At 46.3% G+C, this 17,169-nt stretch overlaps 1 protein-coding gene across 9 annotated transcripts in view; it reads right to left on the minus strand.

Annotated features, from left to right (window-relative positions):
- Positions 1 to 11,580, minus strand: part of CARMIL1 (capping protein regulator and myosin 1 linker 1) — a 193,631-nt gene extending 182,051 nt beyond the window's left edge. For all 9 annotated transcript variants that reach the window (XM_048289240.1, XM_048289236.1, XM_048289234.1 and 6 more), the window contains exons 1-2: positions 11,360 to 11,580; positions 7,364 to 7,461 (exon numbers count right to left, since the gene is read on the minus strand). In XM_048289240.1, the coding sequence (XP_048145197.1) occupies positions 7,364 to 7,461; positions 11,360 to 11,399 (138 nt within the window). In that variant the 5' untranslated portion in view covers positions 11,400 to 11,580. The remainder of the gene's footprint in view (positions 1 to 7,363; positions 7,462 to 11,359) is intronic.
- Between the last annotated feature and the right edge of the window lie 5,589 nt (positions 11,581 to 17,169).

The following is a 17,169-nucleotide window of genomic DNA, read 5'->3' on the forward strand; positions in this document are numbered from 1 at the left end:
ACGGGTGGGTTCAGTATTACAGTCGGTAGCAAAGAGTCGAGAGGGGCACTTGTGTGTGTTCTGCCAGGAGCATTTATGGCTGCTACACTGTCAAAGGGTGCAGAGGCAAATACAAGCATGATCCAGAAACTCACAGTTTTATCCGGAGGCAGGGAAAAAGCGGGACTAGGAAACGGGACCAATGGGGAAGCTCTGTGGGGGTGACAAGGGGTAGAGGCCAACAGCCAACTGGGGAATCCAAACTGGGATAGATTAACATAACAGAACAAGCACCCTGGGAGAAGCCTTTCTGGCCGCCCTAACCTGGAGGTACTTGTGGTACTGGGGACTTGTCTCACTGAAAACTCTCTCTCCCTTGTAATGTATGTTCACCGGCCACCACACTCCCTCCCACCACTTTTTTTACCCTGGTAACTGTTAGAGCTGGTTTTCTGTACACAGAAAACCAGAACCTGCTAAGAGTGAGATTGTGTTCACGTTTCCTCCTTCCAGAACACAGATAAGGATGTATGTACCTGCAGGTGAGTGTGAAAATGCAAACTACACGAGCCAGGACAACAGCAGACACTTTCAGGGCGCTGAAAGAGGAGTCCCTTTTTCTTACCTTTCCCTGCCTGTACCAGCTGCCCAAAACTAAAGAAAGGGAGAGCAAGCCAGCTGCATTTCTGTCCTCCCAAAACATGGAAAAAACACACTATAGGTGCAAGAAATCATCTTGAATTTCTACACTTGCATGCACTATCACAGCAATTCATTGAACCATTGAATCATTGAACCATAGAATGGTTTGGGTTGGAAGAGACCTTAAAGATCATCTAGATCCAACCCCTGCAATAAGCAGAGACACCTTACACTAGACCAGGTTGCCCAAAACCCCATCCAACCTGGCCTTGAACACTTCTAGGGACGGGGCATTCACAACTTCTCAGGGCAACCTGTTCCAGTGCCTCACCACCCTCATAGTAAAAAATTTCTTCCTTACATCTAGTCTAAATTGACCCTCTTTTAGTTTAAAATCATTCCCCCTTTTCCTGTCCCAACAGGTGCTGTTAAAAAATTTTACCTCATTTTTCTTATAAGCCCACTTTAAGTACTGGAAGGCTGCAATAGGGTCTCCCTGGAGCCTTCTCTTCTCCAGGCTCAACAACCCCAACTATCTCAGCCTGTCTTCACAGGAGAGGTGCTCCAGCCCTCTGGTCATCTTCATGGCCTCACCTGGACTCACTCCAGCAGGTCCATGTCCTTATACTGGGGGCCCCAGAGCTGGACACAGCACTCCAGGTGGGTTCTCACAAGTATGGAGTGGAGGGGCAGAATCCCTGGGGAGACTCATTGCAACAGGTAAGTGGTCCATGTCCTTCTTATGTTGGGGGTCCCAGAGCTGGACACAGTACTCCAGAATGCTAGGTTTGTAAATCTTCCCACCAGTTAAAAGTAACCTCATGGATCAGCGTTTAACATAAACATAAATTTCAGTGAAACTTGGACATGAGTACTTTTTTAAAATGTTTCCTATTGTGGAAACAAATGCAACTGCATGACTGAATTAATAAATTCTATTTCCTGCAGTACTCTTTTTATTTCAGTTTTTTTGTAGCAATCTTACAGGCCACAGTTCAGTTGCTTTCTAAGAGGCACCTTGTAAATATATTAAAATACGTTTTCACATCTAAGTATTTTTTGATTACTCTACCTCACTTCATTTAGATTTCCTGACATGAGGGATGCATCAACACCTACCTCCTTTCATCTTCATAAAGACACACTTAAGATATATGTCATAACAGTCAATGTTCTGGGCAGGGAAGAGGAAACACCATTATTTTTAAAGAATGTCCCTATTTAACATCATTATCACACACCAGCTGTCATGATATAACGTGTGAGATTGCACACATTTTATGTAAAGCCAACCTTAGACAACCCTGTGCTCTTAGTGGTTTAAAAGAAGTGCATATTTTTTAAGGCACGATGTGAAATTCATCTCTATTCAAACAGAATATTGTGGATGGATCGAGACAAAAGATGAGCAATGGAAAACAAGCACCAGAGCTTTTAATCCCAAAATAGTTTTGGCAGTGCAAAATACTACTGCCTCCAGCCGGAGACTGCCACCCTGATAGCTGAACAGGCACAGGAGCTCATACAGGCTCTGTTGCTTCAGTAGTCAACCACATTGTTCAAGCAGTATTCAGAAACCACATGGAGAGCACACAAAATGGCCATAATTGCTCCTTTAAAAGTAAACACAGATAGATTTTTTTTTTTAAATAGAACTCCAGTCTTTATAAGAGACTCTTTAGAAGCAGAACATGAAATCTCAGACCATGTGCGCAGGACAAATATAAACTTCTTTGACAGGAGCCAATTCAATTTTTTGTTTTAAAAGCCCATGGAAACATATGTCCCAGAGAAAGTGACAAGGACATGAATTGCTCCCAGTGAATCTATGTTGTGCATACAGTACATTTTAAGGAGAGCCACCTGCCAAAGCAACTGTCTCAATTTCAGAAGTAGCAGTGTGATATTTTAACAAAGAGAATGTAAATGACCGAGGGCAGAAGTGTAACAGAGAGTCCTCAATGGGATTTCCTAATAAAGTGCTTTTGGTCACTACATCACATCACACTATTCTGTAGCCTGAAGATCAGGAAAAAAACAAAACAAAAAAATCACAACAAACACAGCAATAAAGCAAAGAAATGCAACCAAACACATAAAGAGCATGGTCACTTGCAATATTTTCTTATATGTTATGTCTAAAATAATATTAGTTCGGAAAAGAAAACTAATCTCAAAGGCAAATAGAGCAGGAATATTCTCTTTTCCTAATAGTAAAGAAAAAAAAGTAAGATGAATCCTGAATTCTGGGCTGTCCTGAAACCACTGCTGAAAACATTTTAACTTCTCAATGCTTGCTGCTAATTGCAATAAATCTGAGAGGAAGAAAAGGCAGCAGGAAATAATCAGCAAAATTATGTACAAATATCTTGGGTATTTTGAGGGGGAAAAGTAGCACCACAAACACCAAAGCTACGAAGCCCAGTCCCTACCAGCGTTTGTCTGTAGGTGATAATCTGATAAACACTGAGGCCTCTGGATTTAACAAAACAAAACAAAAACCAAGCAAGCAAACAAACAAAAAAAGCCAACACAACAACAAAAAGCCACCAAACCGAAGTACACAGACCGGGCATTCTGCCTGATCCCTTATGGTGGCAAAAGGTGGAGGCCTTAGAGGAGGGAGTAGGTGTAAAGTTTCTCTTCTTTTTCTGGCTGTCTCCCCCCACACCCAGCCAACTCTGTTATCATCACAACTGGGACGTCTCCATACCCATCAGCTTAAACTGAAACTGGAGAGAAGGTCAGAAGCTGTCAGTGTGAGGAAAAACACCGCAGGCACTCAGCATGATGCCTTAAACCTTGTTCTCATAAGAAACCAGGTTTAAACAAAACAATCACACAAATCCAAAGCTATCCTCCACTGATTAGGAAAGAGTGATAACTCAGTAAGACTACTGTTGTGAGAATCACACTGAAGCCGAACACAGCTGAGTCCCCTCCTGCAGGAGTACTCTGCCTCTGGCTGAGGGCCACCTGGAGCCAGCTGGGGCAGCCTCTTCAAGGGCTCTGCCGGAGCTGGGCTGCCTGCACCCAACACAGTGCATGTATGTGACCCCAAAAGTAGGAACAAGTCTTGACCAGGACTCCCCAACCTTGCTTCAGAGCTCTGGCACTCAACGCTGGCCTGAGCAACACCACAGCTACAGCTGTGCTTGGTCCCTTTCGCAGCTGAGGCCACCCCACAGACCCAGCTGCCTGGCCTGGCCTTGGGTCACTGCAGTGCTGGTGACCACCAGAGCTCAGCTACCCCCAGCTGCCGAGTGGGACTGGCCCACAGTGGGACTGTGCCCCACTGCGGAGTCCCACGATGTCTGTTCCCCTTGCCCTGTAGGGCAGCTCGTCACCTTTCAAGGTCTCCTCTACGCCTGCATGTTTCCCCACTTTCTCCAGTGCCAGAGTACCCAGATAGGACTGGGGTTTAGGCCTAATCACCTGAGGACTGATTTTCTGCCTGTTCAAGCTGGTTATTGCCTTTTCAGGGTTGGATACCAGTGTGCTGCCCGCAGACCTGAGATTTGGTGCCAGCAGACCAGGGGCAGCTCAGCAGCTCATGATGTTTACTGTTTTGCATCATTATGACTAACTGAAAAACTAAATAACTGCAGATTGAGATTGAGACAGCAAACTCCTTGTGCAGACTGAAAAAATCTGGTTGATATCAAAATTCCTAGACATAATTTCCAAACGCTGGCACCCAAAGCTGGGGTCCTAAAGCATCTTAAGGCAAGCATGGTCTTTATCCGCCAACTTCACCAGTTTAATACTGGGACCCTACTGCAAGCAACACTAGGGGTTTTGCATTGTTTTTCTTTAGTCTCAGATTCTAATTTCCATCTTAATTATCAGAGGAATTTCCTATAGCAGAGTGATTTAAGTAGATGGTTACATCCATATTCTAGTACTCTGTACCTTGAATACACTGTGAACAACAGGGCCAGAGGTCAAGTGTTTTTATAGTTACCTGCCAAGTGCAGTCATTTTAAAATAATCTCCCTTTCTCAAAGTGGTACTGATTTTGCTGGATTTCCCTAGGAAGGAAGGATGAGAGATCATTTAATTAAAGCACAGATTTGGGTGTCAGGGCTCAGTGCCAGCCTCTGTGATCAACCTCCTCTAAAGCCATGAGCACGTTTCACAACAGCTCTGGGGTTAGCTAGATGAGAGCAACTGGTATTTTCTCCCTATTAAGTGCTGGACCCAAAGCATTGCACCTAATGTAAACACCCAACTACTAATAAAATTCAACCCAAAATCTCAAAACAATCCATTGCCACACGTGCACTCCAGAGACAGCACTCAGAGGATTAACGTTTCAAAACTAAGCTCTCAGGAGTTGAGGAGCGCTGGCATGAAGGTTGCCCATGCAATCACATTTGAGCCCTCTGGTGCATTCACTTAAGGATAGAGTCTTTAATTACTGAGCTGCTTTTGCTGCCAACACTTCATTCAGCATTCTGTTTGACAGGCTCACCCAAGGCACAGCAACTCAGTTTTACCTGCTCCAGTCAGAACGCGGCCGCATGCATTATTTACTGAATACTCTTAAGTTCCAGCTCAGAGTACAAAAGTTCTTAGTTTTGCTGGCAGATTTCTTGTAGCATTTAGTATTAAGCACTCACATACTTCTGAAGCAAGGTTATTTATTTTCAGCATCACTCTACTGATGAGAGAAGGGTGTATGTCCTCTACACTTTGCAGGTAGGAAGTGAGACTGTGCCAACACACTAAGGCCAGAAAGTCTCCATTAATCTGAGGTACCGAACTCAAGGTGTTTCTGGTGTAATTTCTTCCAGAGCATTCTGCATTTCAGAGAATTTTGCATCTGCAAAGTGAACCATAGTCTCTATCGGCCTTTGCTACAGCGGACAACATTCAGCACCTCTGCAAAAAAAAAAAAACCAAAAAAACCAAAAAAACCCCACCCCAAAATGACAAAAAACTCAAAAAAACCCCCTAAACCAAACAACCGCACATAAAGATTTACACATGCAGTCAGAGAAACATTGTAAAACACTGTAAAAAAGCTTCACATGAGGCAGTTTTCTTCTAAGGCAAAGGAAAACACAAAATCCAACTCCAGGAATCAATAATCAATTTCTCTAAGAATAAAAAGGTTTTTTCTCCCTCCAATATAAATCCCCTGCATTTCTGCATCATCAAACAAATGGTTCTACCAGACAACATCCAGCAAATCATTCCCCTGAAACACTTTGTGCACTGAAGACAACATGAATGCACACAAGAAGTGCTCACTAACTCATGAACCTCTGAAAGGTTCTCTCCCTTTCAGTACCTCTTCAGTCATGGAAAGTGAAAGTCCCCCACCTGAGACCTTAGGAGATTAAAGAGAGAAAAAACACCCAAATCATCATGTATAGGCATTTTACTGCCAAGTCGTACATCCCTCAGAAACCTCACTGATGATTCAAAGCTTGATATTCTCTTGGTCCCATCAGTTCAGAACAGGATTTCAGTATTTCCACAACATATTTCACTATTGATAATAGTTATGATTCTGTGTAAGTCAAAAAGTCAATCAAGTGTAACCACTTCAGTGCAACCTGTCAGCCTTCCCTATAAACATGGTTTTCAAATAAATAGAGACAATAAATCAACATTCACATATGCAATCTATTTCCAGTACAGAAGCTGTAAATCAAGGAACTAGATATAACACGAGCAGATATTAAGCAGAAAATATTTCAAATTCCTTAAGTAGCAGCTCTCACAGAAAAGTGAGCCATTATCTACAGTGTTACTGCCCAGGGATAGCAACACATACTTTAAGAAGATAATTCAGAAGTGATTAAGAAGTTGTGGTTTTGAAAGACAAAATAGCACATCTGCATGGGGAATGTACCTGATATCTGTAACAACAGCTTTGGCAACAAAACTTTCAAATTGTGCTACAGCACAAACACAAGACACTCAATAAAATCTCAATATCTTGCAAAATATTATGGCAGCATTGTAATTATTTGTGTTTGCTAGTCTAGGAGTTCTCCTAATAGAGAGCGATCAAAAGAGCAAGGAAATACAGTTCCATGTCTTTTTGCATATTCAAGATAGCATGCAAACGTAGCAGCTCATTACCACAGTTTTCTTCCTATCAAGAGAGGCCAGCAAAACTATTCTTGAGAAAACAGGAAAGCATTCTTAAGTGAGATTAATTTGATGCTTTCCTCCACTACAGTTGTAAGAATGACAATTTAGAATCCCACACATTAAGCATTTCTCTTGAAATGAAGATATATGACTTAACAGAGAATACTAAAAAATACAAATAGTCACTTGAGTTCAAAAAGCCCAACAGTTTTACTGTTGCTCTTCACCGCATAACAGCTTCAGATTCTCAAAATTAATTCTACACACTTCATTTTGCATTTCTTGGCCACTTAAAATTCTTATGGACGTAAACAGGAAACCTAACCAGCAAAGGCAGCAAAATATTTTAGAACAGGTTCTGGTAATAGCTTGCTTTATCATCAGTCCACAACACAATACCCTAAACTCTCCAAAATAACTCAGTGATAAACGAGTGTGTGTAACATGCAGAGCTGCACACCAACTTCCTATGTAGGCTATCAAGAAAGTAAGAAAAAGTAAGAAAATAAATTACATGGGTATCTTATGGCACACACAAAGTTTAAAGAATACTTCCAGAGGAGAATTTATGCCTTCTGAAAAGATACTGGCTTTTCCTTCACATATGTAATCAGAGCCATTCTACTGTACTTACCAATATTCTGTTATCCACTTTATCTCCCTTGGTTTCCAGCTTTACTTTCTTCTTGACGGAAATTTTGATTTTCCTCCCAATAACATCCCTGACACTTTCTGAAACAAAAGAAAATATCTTAATTAAATACCTTCAGTGTCAACACGAGAAAGAAACAGATGCCACTGTCGAGTTTTCAGAAAGACTCAGAGCTATGTTGTTCAACTGCTTGCACTCATGGAAGTCTTGTGCACACGAGCCAGTACTAAACACAACCTAACACAAGTACAACTTTCTAGTATGCCATCTACACAATAATTTGTGTCTACTATGTTAGGATTATTGATGTCATATGCCAGGATTCTAAACACAATTTGTTATTTTTTTCCAGTATAACTTACATATCAAAAGCATTCCCAAGACATGCCACAGCACTGCTTAGCTCTACTCTGGGAAAATGCAACAAATAATTTCTCACTGCTATTATTTGTACCTGAAAAGCTTGCTAAAGCAAATTAGCTCCTTGCATTGCACACGTTTTAGCCTTTTGTTAATATCAGGGAGGCTAAATGGGTCAGGTAATGGAAGAGCAACTGTTCACACATTTTTGCACTCTGTGCATTTAAGTAACGAAGCAAACCAAGCAGACTTCCAGATAGTAACACCTGGCAGCTATGCAGAGGATGCTACGGACACAACACTGTTGTCACTATCCCAGCGACAATGTAGCCACCTCATGGTGCCAACACCAAAGTTACATTAGTTGCCATAATGTTTTAATATGTACATGCATACACATGTATACACAGTCTCTGCCAAGCATGACACGAACCAGCTTTTCCCCTGAGCATTTGCACCCTGGCCTGAAGGGAATATACACACGGGGAACTGTGTCTAGAAAGCTTATACAACTACTGACACTGATGTAATTGAGAGATAAACAGAGGAGTTCATCTAGAAGAGCCAATTTGGCACCTTCCCTAAGTTTCACTCCCCAGCCCCCAAGGAAAGGGAATGAAAAAGAAATCTTTTAAACACATTAACCTATTTCCAGCCCTACAACTGGCATCTGTAAAAGGCAAGTCTCCACCCTCTCCGGACACATACACTTTGCCCTAGGGCACGCTTACGTTTAAAGGCAAAAATTAAAGATAATAGGCTATTCTTAAGGCTTTTAATTATAGTGCTCTGTATAGCGCTTTTCTGCACAATTTTCATCCAGTAGTCAGAAGACGTTAGCACAAACAACACACCATTTATTAAGCCTGGATGTTTAAGCCAGGCCACAGCGTTCTGCCTGAAGGGCGGAAGGGTGTGCAAGTCAGAAACATGGCTGGCCGTAGACACTCTTCACCAGAAAGAGCTCTTTCTGCAGAATCGGCATGTTTTCCCCAGGAATTTTAATTTTCCTATCAGGAAACAAAAGCTCCTCGGTAGCAGCGGCTCGCGCAGCGCGAAGCCCATCCCGAGCCGCGGCAGCCCCGTGGCAGGCAGCCAGCGCGGCCGGCTCCCGCAGCAACCGCTTGGTCAGGAGCCAGGCTGCAAGATCACGGAGCAGCCAGGTGAGCGGAGCCCGGGGAAAAGTCCAGCCCGATGTGAACTCTTCTCCCAAGGCTTCCTCTCCCATGGGCAATGCCCAATTCTGGTCTTTCTGTCCCTGCCTGGGAACCCAGAAGCAAGCTGACCACAGAGTCTTTTTCATCAAATCCTGTCTCCTTGCAGAAGGCATTGCTGCTGTCTTTGCTACTTTACCTCCACTTGCAGCCTCTGCCTTTCGGTTTCTCCTCTCCCACGAACAGCTCCAAGTGCCTACATCTAGCAAGGGACTTCCTCCTGAGGCACCTGCATGGAGAGATCCTCTTCCCTTTGCTGTCCCACAGGTTCCACACAGCAGAAGTGGGAACGACTGCATGCCCTCAGCTCCAGCACTCTTACTCCAACAAGCCATAGGGAGAGAAGGGGCCCAGGACCCCAGATTGCACAAAGCATCATCAGGATGTCAGCTCCTCACAAAGCTCTATCTGCCTGAAAGGGCTAAAAACGCTACTTCAAAGAGCTAAGATACAGATTTCATAGATACTCTCCATGTGACTGAAGACACTTCCCTCCACACTGGGTGGCAAGTGGACTCACAAAGTAAATTTTCAGACTGAGAGATGGAAACATAACATTAAGGTCCACATTTTAAAGTGTTCATCCATTTCTAGTGCTGGAGGCTTCAGACATCCACACCTCGGAGGAGTGGATCCAGGTAAGCCAACAGTAAGAGAGGGTTTCTTTGAAGACTATGACCTACAAGACCTGACAAAGGTCACACGGGAAGTGAGTAACAGAACAAAACCTGCAGCTTAAACACTCCTACCCCCAGTTTAATCTCCACACTCCAATCACTCTGCATTAAAGCACATCCTTTCATCCTGCTCTCAAAACATCGTTATTACAAAAAGCCTATTTAAAGGTTAAATTTTAACATGCAGACACCAAAATAGTGCTAGAAATTAAACCAATCTACCTGAACAAATCCCCACACCCCAGGATAGCCCTTGACAAATCAAGCTGAGTGGGTGCAGGGCATCAGGGAGGGGGGGGGGGGGGGAGGGGGGGAGGGGGGTAATTCTTAAGATTGTTCAAAGCCACCAGAGGAGGGAATGTGTGAAGATTCCCACCTTATTCTTCCCTGTAATATGCCACCACACCTCACCTATGACACCAGAGTGCAGACCCAAGGTGAGTAAGAAATACTGTGTATTAGCACCTCAAACATGCCTGGCCACTTTAAAACATAAAAACTCAATGGTTTTGACCATAGCTACTCCTAGAACATTTCCCAGCTCATCACTTCTTAGCAGTAAGCTATAGACTAAAGTCTCTCTGTAAACCACATGGTTTGGAGACCCAAAGGACTGCAAAACAGAGCTATTTTGACCTACAGAAAAAAAAATCTGCAGCAGCTACAAATGTCCACCCAGATTTTACCAATATTTTATAAATGCTAAAACCAGTTGCTGACTGATGAAACTGAAGGAAACGCAACAATGTAAATTACCTAGGTAAGGTCTGAAGGATTGTATTCAACGCAACATGTACCTTGTCGCCTGACAAATTTCTCTTTCCATCTGTCATTACGACAACACTAAATTATTCTAATGCTGGTAAGATCTTTATATAGCTCTTCAACAGGCAAAACCAAAGGAAATTCGGCCTGAGCAAGGTAGCTGAGGGCCTGGAGCATCAGACCTGTTATCCCCAAATGACATTGCTTACACACACGCCACGTTAACGATCCATTTATCGGAAGCTCCCCAAAAGCGGTGACAGCATTTTCAGAGTCCTCGCCATCACCTGTGACTTCCTGAGCGTATACCATGCAGGACGGGGGCTCGTGTGCATGGGGCCATAAAACTTTAATTACAAATACCCTCACTCCCTCCGACGTACAGAGGAAAACGAAGTCTTAAACTGCGCAAAACCCGGGGGGATAAATAAAAAAGCACCGAGCGGAGCCGCAGCCCGTGCCGCCAGGCTGAGGCGCTCCGAGGACGTGCCCCGGGCGGGCGGCGGTGCGGGAGGCGCGGGGGGCTAGGGCAGCTTCACCGCGCGTCTGCCCGCGCTCGCAGCCTGCCGGCACCGTCGGACAGACCCCTCCGGAGAGAGGACACACATTGTGCTCCACCGCGGCTCCCGAGGGCTCAGTCCCTGCCCGCGGCCGCCTCCTCGCTGCTCGCCGCAGCCCCGCAGCCCCCGCCCGCCCATTCCCCGCACGCAGCAGCGCGGCCTCGCTGCCCCCCGCCGGCTCCTCCGAGTCCCTCCAGCCCCGCGCGGAGCCCCCCGGGCTCCCCCGGCCAGCCCCCGCGGCGCTTGCCCGGCTCCACAGACCCACCCCCGGATTCCCCCCACCCCCGCCTCCGGCAGCGCTGCATCCCGCGGCCGCGCACGGCGGCCTCCAAACTTGCCCCCGCAGCACCTTCCCCCGGGACCCCGCATCCCCCATCCCCGCCGCCATGCCCCGTCCCTTACCGATCAACTCTTTGGGGACGTCGGAGCTCTCCTCGGCCATGGCGGCGGCGCTGCCCGGCGCCCGACGGTGCCCGGCGGCGGGGCTGCTTCAGCGGCGCGCCGTCCCTGCGCCGGGCGAGGCGGGCATGCACCCAGCGGGCGGGGGAGGAGGAGGAGGAGGGCCGGCCGCGAGCCTCGCTGCGGAGCGCGGGGTGTGCGTGCGGCTGCGAGCGCGGGCGGAGGGAAGGGGCTTCTCCCGCCCCCGCGGAGCCCGCTCCTCCCGCGCTACATGCCGCCCCCGGCTGCCGGCGCGGCCAGGAGGGGCATTTCCAGGGAGGGATGGATGGCCCGCAGGCGGCCGTCAGGCGCGGCGCTCCGGGCTCACGGCAGTCCCCGCACCGGCTCCCCTCTTCCCGCCTGCGCGCCGCCCGGCTCCCCCGCCCGGCACCGGCGGGAGGCGGCGGCTGCCCCCGCCCCGGGAGGGCTGGCTCCGCACCCCGGCCCGGCCCCCGAACCGCGCGGGAGCCGCCGGGAGCCGCCCGCGCCCACCGAGCACCCGGCTACAGAGCGGGAGCTGGTGGCGGCCGCGGCCGGGAGCATCGCCCTTAGGAAGCCATCGCGGCGAGGGAGGAGGAGGAGGGCAGCGGGCTCAGAGATTTAGCGCGGTGACGCCGGCCCCTCCTTCGCCCGCTCCCGCCGATCGGCGCTGCGGCGGGGGCCATCTGCCGGCAGCCGCGGGCAACGCGGCTACACCGGCTTGGCCCGGCCCTCGCCACCGAGGTACCACCTCAGGCGGCAGCAGCACCGGCCCTTCCCGACAGACCGTGCCTTCCGCCGCTGCACCCTCAGGCTTTACCCCGCGGGAATTCTCCTCTGGGTTCGTTAAAATGGGTGTACGGTACGAAGGGGGTGGTTGTCATCGTCAGGTCAGTCCTCGCCGCCGGGGAAAGGGATTGCCCAGTTCCTTCCCAGAAAAGCTGGATCACTTCGAGACCTGGAAGAGGCTAACCTTTTATCCAGAACTCATCTGCCTCTCCCTCGCTCCGTCACCTTATCTCCATGGGGACGGCGGCTGCCTCGGCACCTGTTGTGAGATAACGCCATGGCTAGAGACGGCTTAGCAAACTCCTTGTGCAAGGAGCCTCGCTGTTTCTGAGCCTGTGCTACACTGAAGGGAGCCAAACATGCCTCCTTTCTCAGGACCAAATTAAAAACCACAAGTTGCAGCATTTTGCTTGTTGCACTTTGCCATTGAGGATTTTTGTCATGTGGTAACAGCCACATTATAGAAACACAGCACGCGAGCTGCCTAATTACACCCATAAGTACAAGCACAGAACGATGCTTATTGGATGAGAGCAAAGGAAGAGGCTCGGCAGCCCTGGAAATTCTTCGGCTTGCCTCTGGTAGTGATGCCTGGTTTCAGTGAAAGGATCATTTTCACTGCAGCAGGACTGTGATTGGTCACCCTCCATCCTAAAAGGGTGGATTACTGCATAAACCTCATGTTTCAAGCACTCTACTGGTGGATCTGGGAGATCAAAGTCATTTATGTCTAATTAAGAAGTCTGAAATGCATTAAGTGAGAGCAACAATGTGAATCCAGTAAGTTATTTTGCTAGTACAGTACCACACTGCTGCACCCCTGTGTGTCACAGACTACTGCATACCGTGGTCTTCAGAAGAAACATGACCACTTTGAAATTGGTGTCACTTATCAAATAAATGTATCATGTTTTCTCTTGGCACCAACCAGCTCTCTAAATTATGTCAGAGATAATTCTGCCAACACAGATAACATTACTACCGAGATGGATACGATTAGCACTCTTTACAGTTTGCTGTTTACATGTAAAGAATAAACACATCCTTTAAAGAAAATAAACAAGAAGTGAATATATTAGTAAAAGAATAAGGTAAGCTGTGTGCTTTTAATATACAGCAGTGTCAATCAATCCTATCTGGATATGAATCTCTCAATAAAATACACTGTATTGCTTTCTCCTCTCTTTTCCTTACTGCATCTTTTTATGAGGGATGCAGAATACCTGCTGACCTCTTCCTTTCCTTTCTGCCAATTTTTCCTCGTGGCTCAGCAGAAAACTGCATTTCTTGCTCACTTGGTACACATAGGCTTACTTCCACCAATGAACATGGGCCTGGATTGTTCGCTTTGGCAGGAAACAAAAAAAAAAAAGAGAGAATTTCATATCTTTTCTAATACCCAGGAGGGAAAAGTTAGACAATCAAGTCTGCATAGGAAAGGCCATGTAATTTCATACCTTGGTATTGAGCCTAAATCTCTGTCTTCAGCTAAGACTTCTGGAAAGATAACTTTTATTCCATCACTATTTGCCTGCTCTACAAAAAATATACCTTTTGGATCTATGATCTCTTAAGCATGACAGTTTCTCATGCTACTACACCACTGGCTTGCTTCTGACACAGTATTTGAAGCATGGACCTTGCCTCTTTGGCTGCTGCCAGACATCCACAGGAGTTTCAGCATGCATCAGCTGCAAAAATGATGAGCTGCTTCCATGCCTGCCTGCCTGTAGCATTCTGCTGGTATACTGCTAGCACCTGCTCCACCCCAGTTTCCTACCATGAGCTGACAAATACGGTGAGCCCAGGTTGTGTAAAGTAAAAAAGAAAAGAAGAATGAATGATGGCAGGGCTTTTTTTTTTGTTTTGGTTTTTGTTTTTTAATTAACAGCACTACAGGCTAATGAAGTAGCAGTGCCAAGGCTGCTATATAATTCCTGCTTTGGTGCTTAGGAGATTGGACCTGGTTCAAGGTAGGGAAGGTACAAACTAAACTCAGGTGGGTTAGTGCTTCCACGACTAGGTTCAATCAGCAAAATGCTAGTTTCCCATTCCTTGTTCCCTAGACAGGAGGTAGAACATGATTGCCCAGGCAGGCTGCTGCTCCTGCTCTCCAGCTACAGTAATGCCTAGGTGCTGGCACTATCTCAGTGTCAGTCTGGCCTGTGAAAACAAGGGCGTTTCTGATCCCAAGGGTCCACTCCCAGTGCAGAGAGGACTGGACCACCATCCCAGAGGTCCCAAACAATCAACGCCCAGAGTCTCCAGAGACTCTTCTCCACAGTTTACAGGCAAAGTCTCACCATGGAGAGTTTGCTGGCTTTGTAAGAAGGTGTGATTTTCATCCTTTCCTGTTGACCCTTACTCTCCACCAGTCAGTTCAGCAGAGATGCAGTTGTCACTGGCATCTTTCCCAGTGGCAAGGATGCTTGAAGAAGTTCAGCTCCCTACAGCAAGTCATCCATATCCACTTGTGGCTGTTTACCACTTTCCATGGTGTGTCAGTGTGAGAAATTGTTTTACTGTCTTGTAACCTGAACTAGTGAAAGGGAGCAGAAAGGGGATTTTTGTCATTTCAGTAACTGAATTTTAATTGTGTTTTATCCTTCCTTGCCCACCAGTAGAGGCACATCAGCACAGCTGAGGAGAACAGATGTGCCCAATTTAAACTGCAACAACAGAAGCAGATGCAGACGGGTTTCCTGTCTGGTCTCAGTGGCATTCCCCTAACTCTCAGGTGCACTTCATGCCCTGGCTGTTCCCAAGCAGTCCTGGCTATGTTTGCAGGGCCTCATAACCTCACTTTAGTGGCACTGATGCAAATGACCATAATGTTGGTGCCCTAGTTAGGATCACACTCCAGTAGAATCATATCATCAAGGTAGGAAGAGACCTTTAGGATCATCAAGGCCACCTGTCAGCCCAGCACTACCACTGAAACCTGTAAACCACTAAACCACCCAGCACCAGATCCAGACGCTTCTTAAACACCTCCAGGGATGGTGACTCCACCATGTCCCTGGCCAGCCTATTCTGAAGTCTGACCACCTTAACAATGAAATATTTTTTTCCAGTATCTAATCTGAATCTCCCCTGTCTCAGCTTAAGACCATTTCCTTTAGTCCTCTCACTGTAGGCATGGTAGAAGAGACTGGCTCCCACCTCAGCACCATCTCCTTTAAGGTAGTTGTAGCAGTGCAGTAGCAGTGCAACATTGCATATCACAGGCGCAGCAGGTACACGGAGAATGGAAAGAGGCTACCTTGTCTTCTGCCAGAGCAGAAGATCTTTGGAGTAATTTTTAAAGTCTTTCAAAGGATAATTGATCTGCCTGCCAAAGGAATGGGATCTGAGGGGTTTTGTTGAAGATACCTTTTTTCTGAAGGCTGCTCAGGTTGTTGTAGTTCCTGGCATGACAGAAATGCTGATGAGGGTAGTGGGCTGGATCGTGTGTGGGTTAGATGGCTGCAGGGGATGTTGCAGCTGGTGATCCAGAGCTTGTATTTAACTGACAGTAACAGCGCAGGGAGGAACTAGGAGCTTCAGAAGACATTGATCAGCAAGCCATTGACACAGAAAGGGGAAATGTCCTCAAAACTGCAGCCTTTATGCATCAGGTTAACCATTAATTGCATGAAGTAACTTTTGACTGATTTTTGACTCCACCTCTTGCAGGTCTATATTATCATGGCACCTCACAACCTGTACTGACATACAGTATAACATATTCCTTTTTCCCTGCCTGTCTGCTGCCCTTGTCCTCCTTCTCAGCCTAAATCCTGTCATCTCCTGCAGATAAGGCAGGTGTCAATATGAGTTGTTGCCAAGCCATGTACACTGTCATAAGGCAGGGTATTTATAGTCTCAAGTGTTGCATGTCCTCCCTGCCAACTTCTCTGGCCCTTGTATAATGGCTTTAGCACTGAAGAATCTCAGTTTTTTTCTGAGAGCAGTAGAATGAGGTTATCAACATCAGGAAATGATCAATTCAATGATTCTGCTGAAGCTAGTGGAAAGATTTCGGGTGCCAACAGCAGGTGTCAGACTGACATTCAAGTTACACCCTGGAGTCATCCTGCCACATCATGGTGGGAGAAACCAGGTGATCCAATCTGATCTGCAAAGCTGCCTTGCAGCCTGGAGTAAAAGCTTGGAACATCCCGTAAAAGACAGAATGTCTCATAAAAAAACAGTTGTAGATATAAATGACCCAGGTTTGCCAGTTGCATTTCTAACAAATTCAAAGGTTAGAATGCCTGTGCAATCCCATAGATTCTGTTTCCTGCCCTGGTTGAAGGCAGACAGAACAGGGCCATACTGTCTCATGTACCACAGTACCAGCCAGCCAGGGGTTTCCAAGAGCAGTGTCATTTAAGGGAGTGCTTCATTTTAATCACTGCAATTATTATGGGCATTTTTAAGACCAAAAGGCAGCTAATCTGCCACTCTATATGAAGCACAATTAAGACACATGCTTCCAATTATTTCTGAGCCCAGTTGCTCATGAAATCTACCCATCCATGCCAGCCTCATTTCCACTCAGCCTAAAAATAATTTATAGCACTTCCAATTTTGGGATCTCTCCAGCTGTTTGTTTGTTATAATTTTTACCCAATATATATCCTTCTGTTCATTGTCTATGTGTGGTGATAACATTAAATGTGGTATTTAGGTCTCTCACATCGATCACATATGTTTGGAAACCTGTAGATATTCCAGGACTTGGGGATCCTTTAACATGAACCTTGAATGAACATGAATGAGCAGAAAACAAATAGCTGGCCAATTGCACAATGATAAACATGTCTTACATTGCTGGGTGATTGGATGCCTTCTTTGCATTTCACCAGTTGAGACAAAATTGATAGGGAGAAATGCATGTCCTACATCAGACCTAGTTTGGTAAAGGAAATGACACACTTTGTAAGTAGTCTCCTGTTGTCATCTGTGACTGAGGCTTTTCAAACCCTTTACTCCCTATGCTCCTATGATTATTTCAGTACCTT

This window comes from Corvus hawaiiensis, chromosome 30, assembly GCF_020740725.1.
Source record: "Corvus hawaiiensis isolate bCorHaw1 chromosome 30, bCorHaw1.pri.cur, whole genome shotgun sequence".
In the NCBI taxonomy this organism is placed as follows: domain Eukaryota; kingdom Metazoa; phylum Chordata; class Aves; order Passeriformes; family Corvidae; genus Corvus; species Corvus hawaiiensis.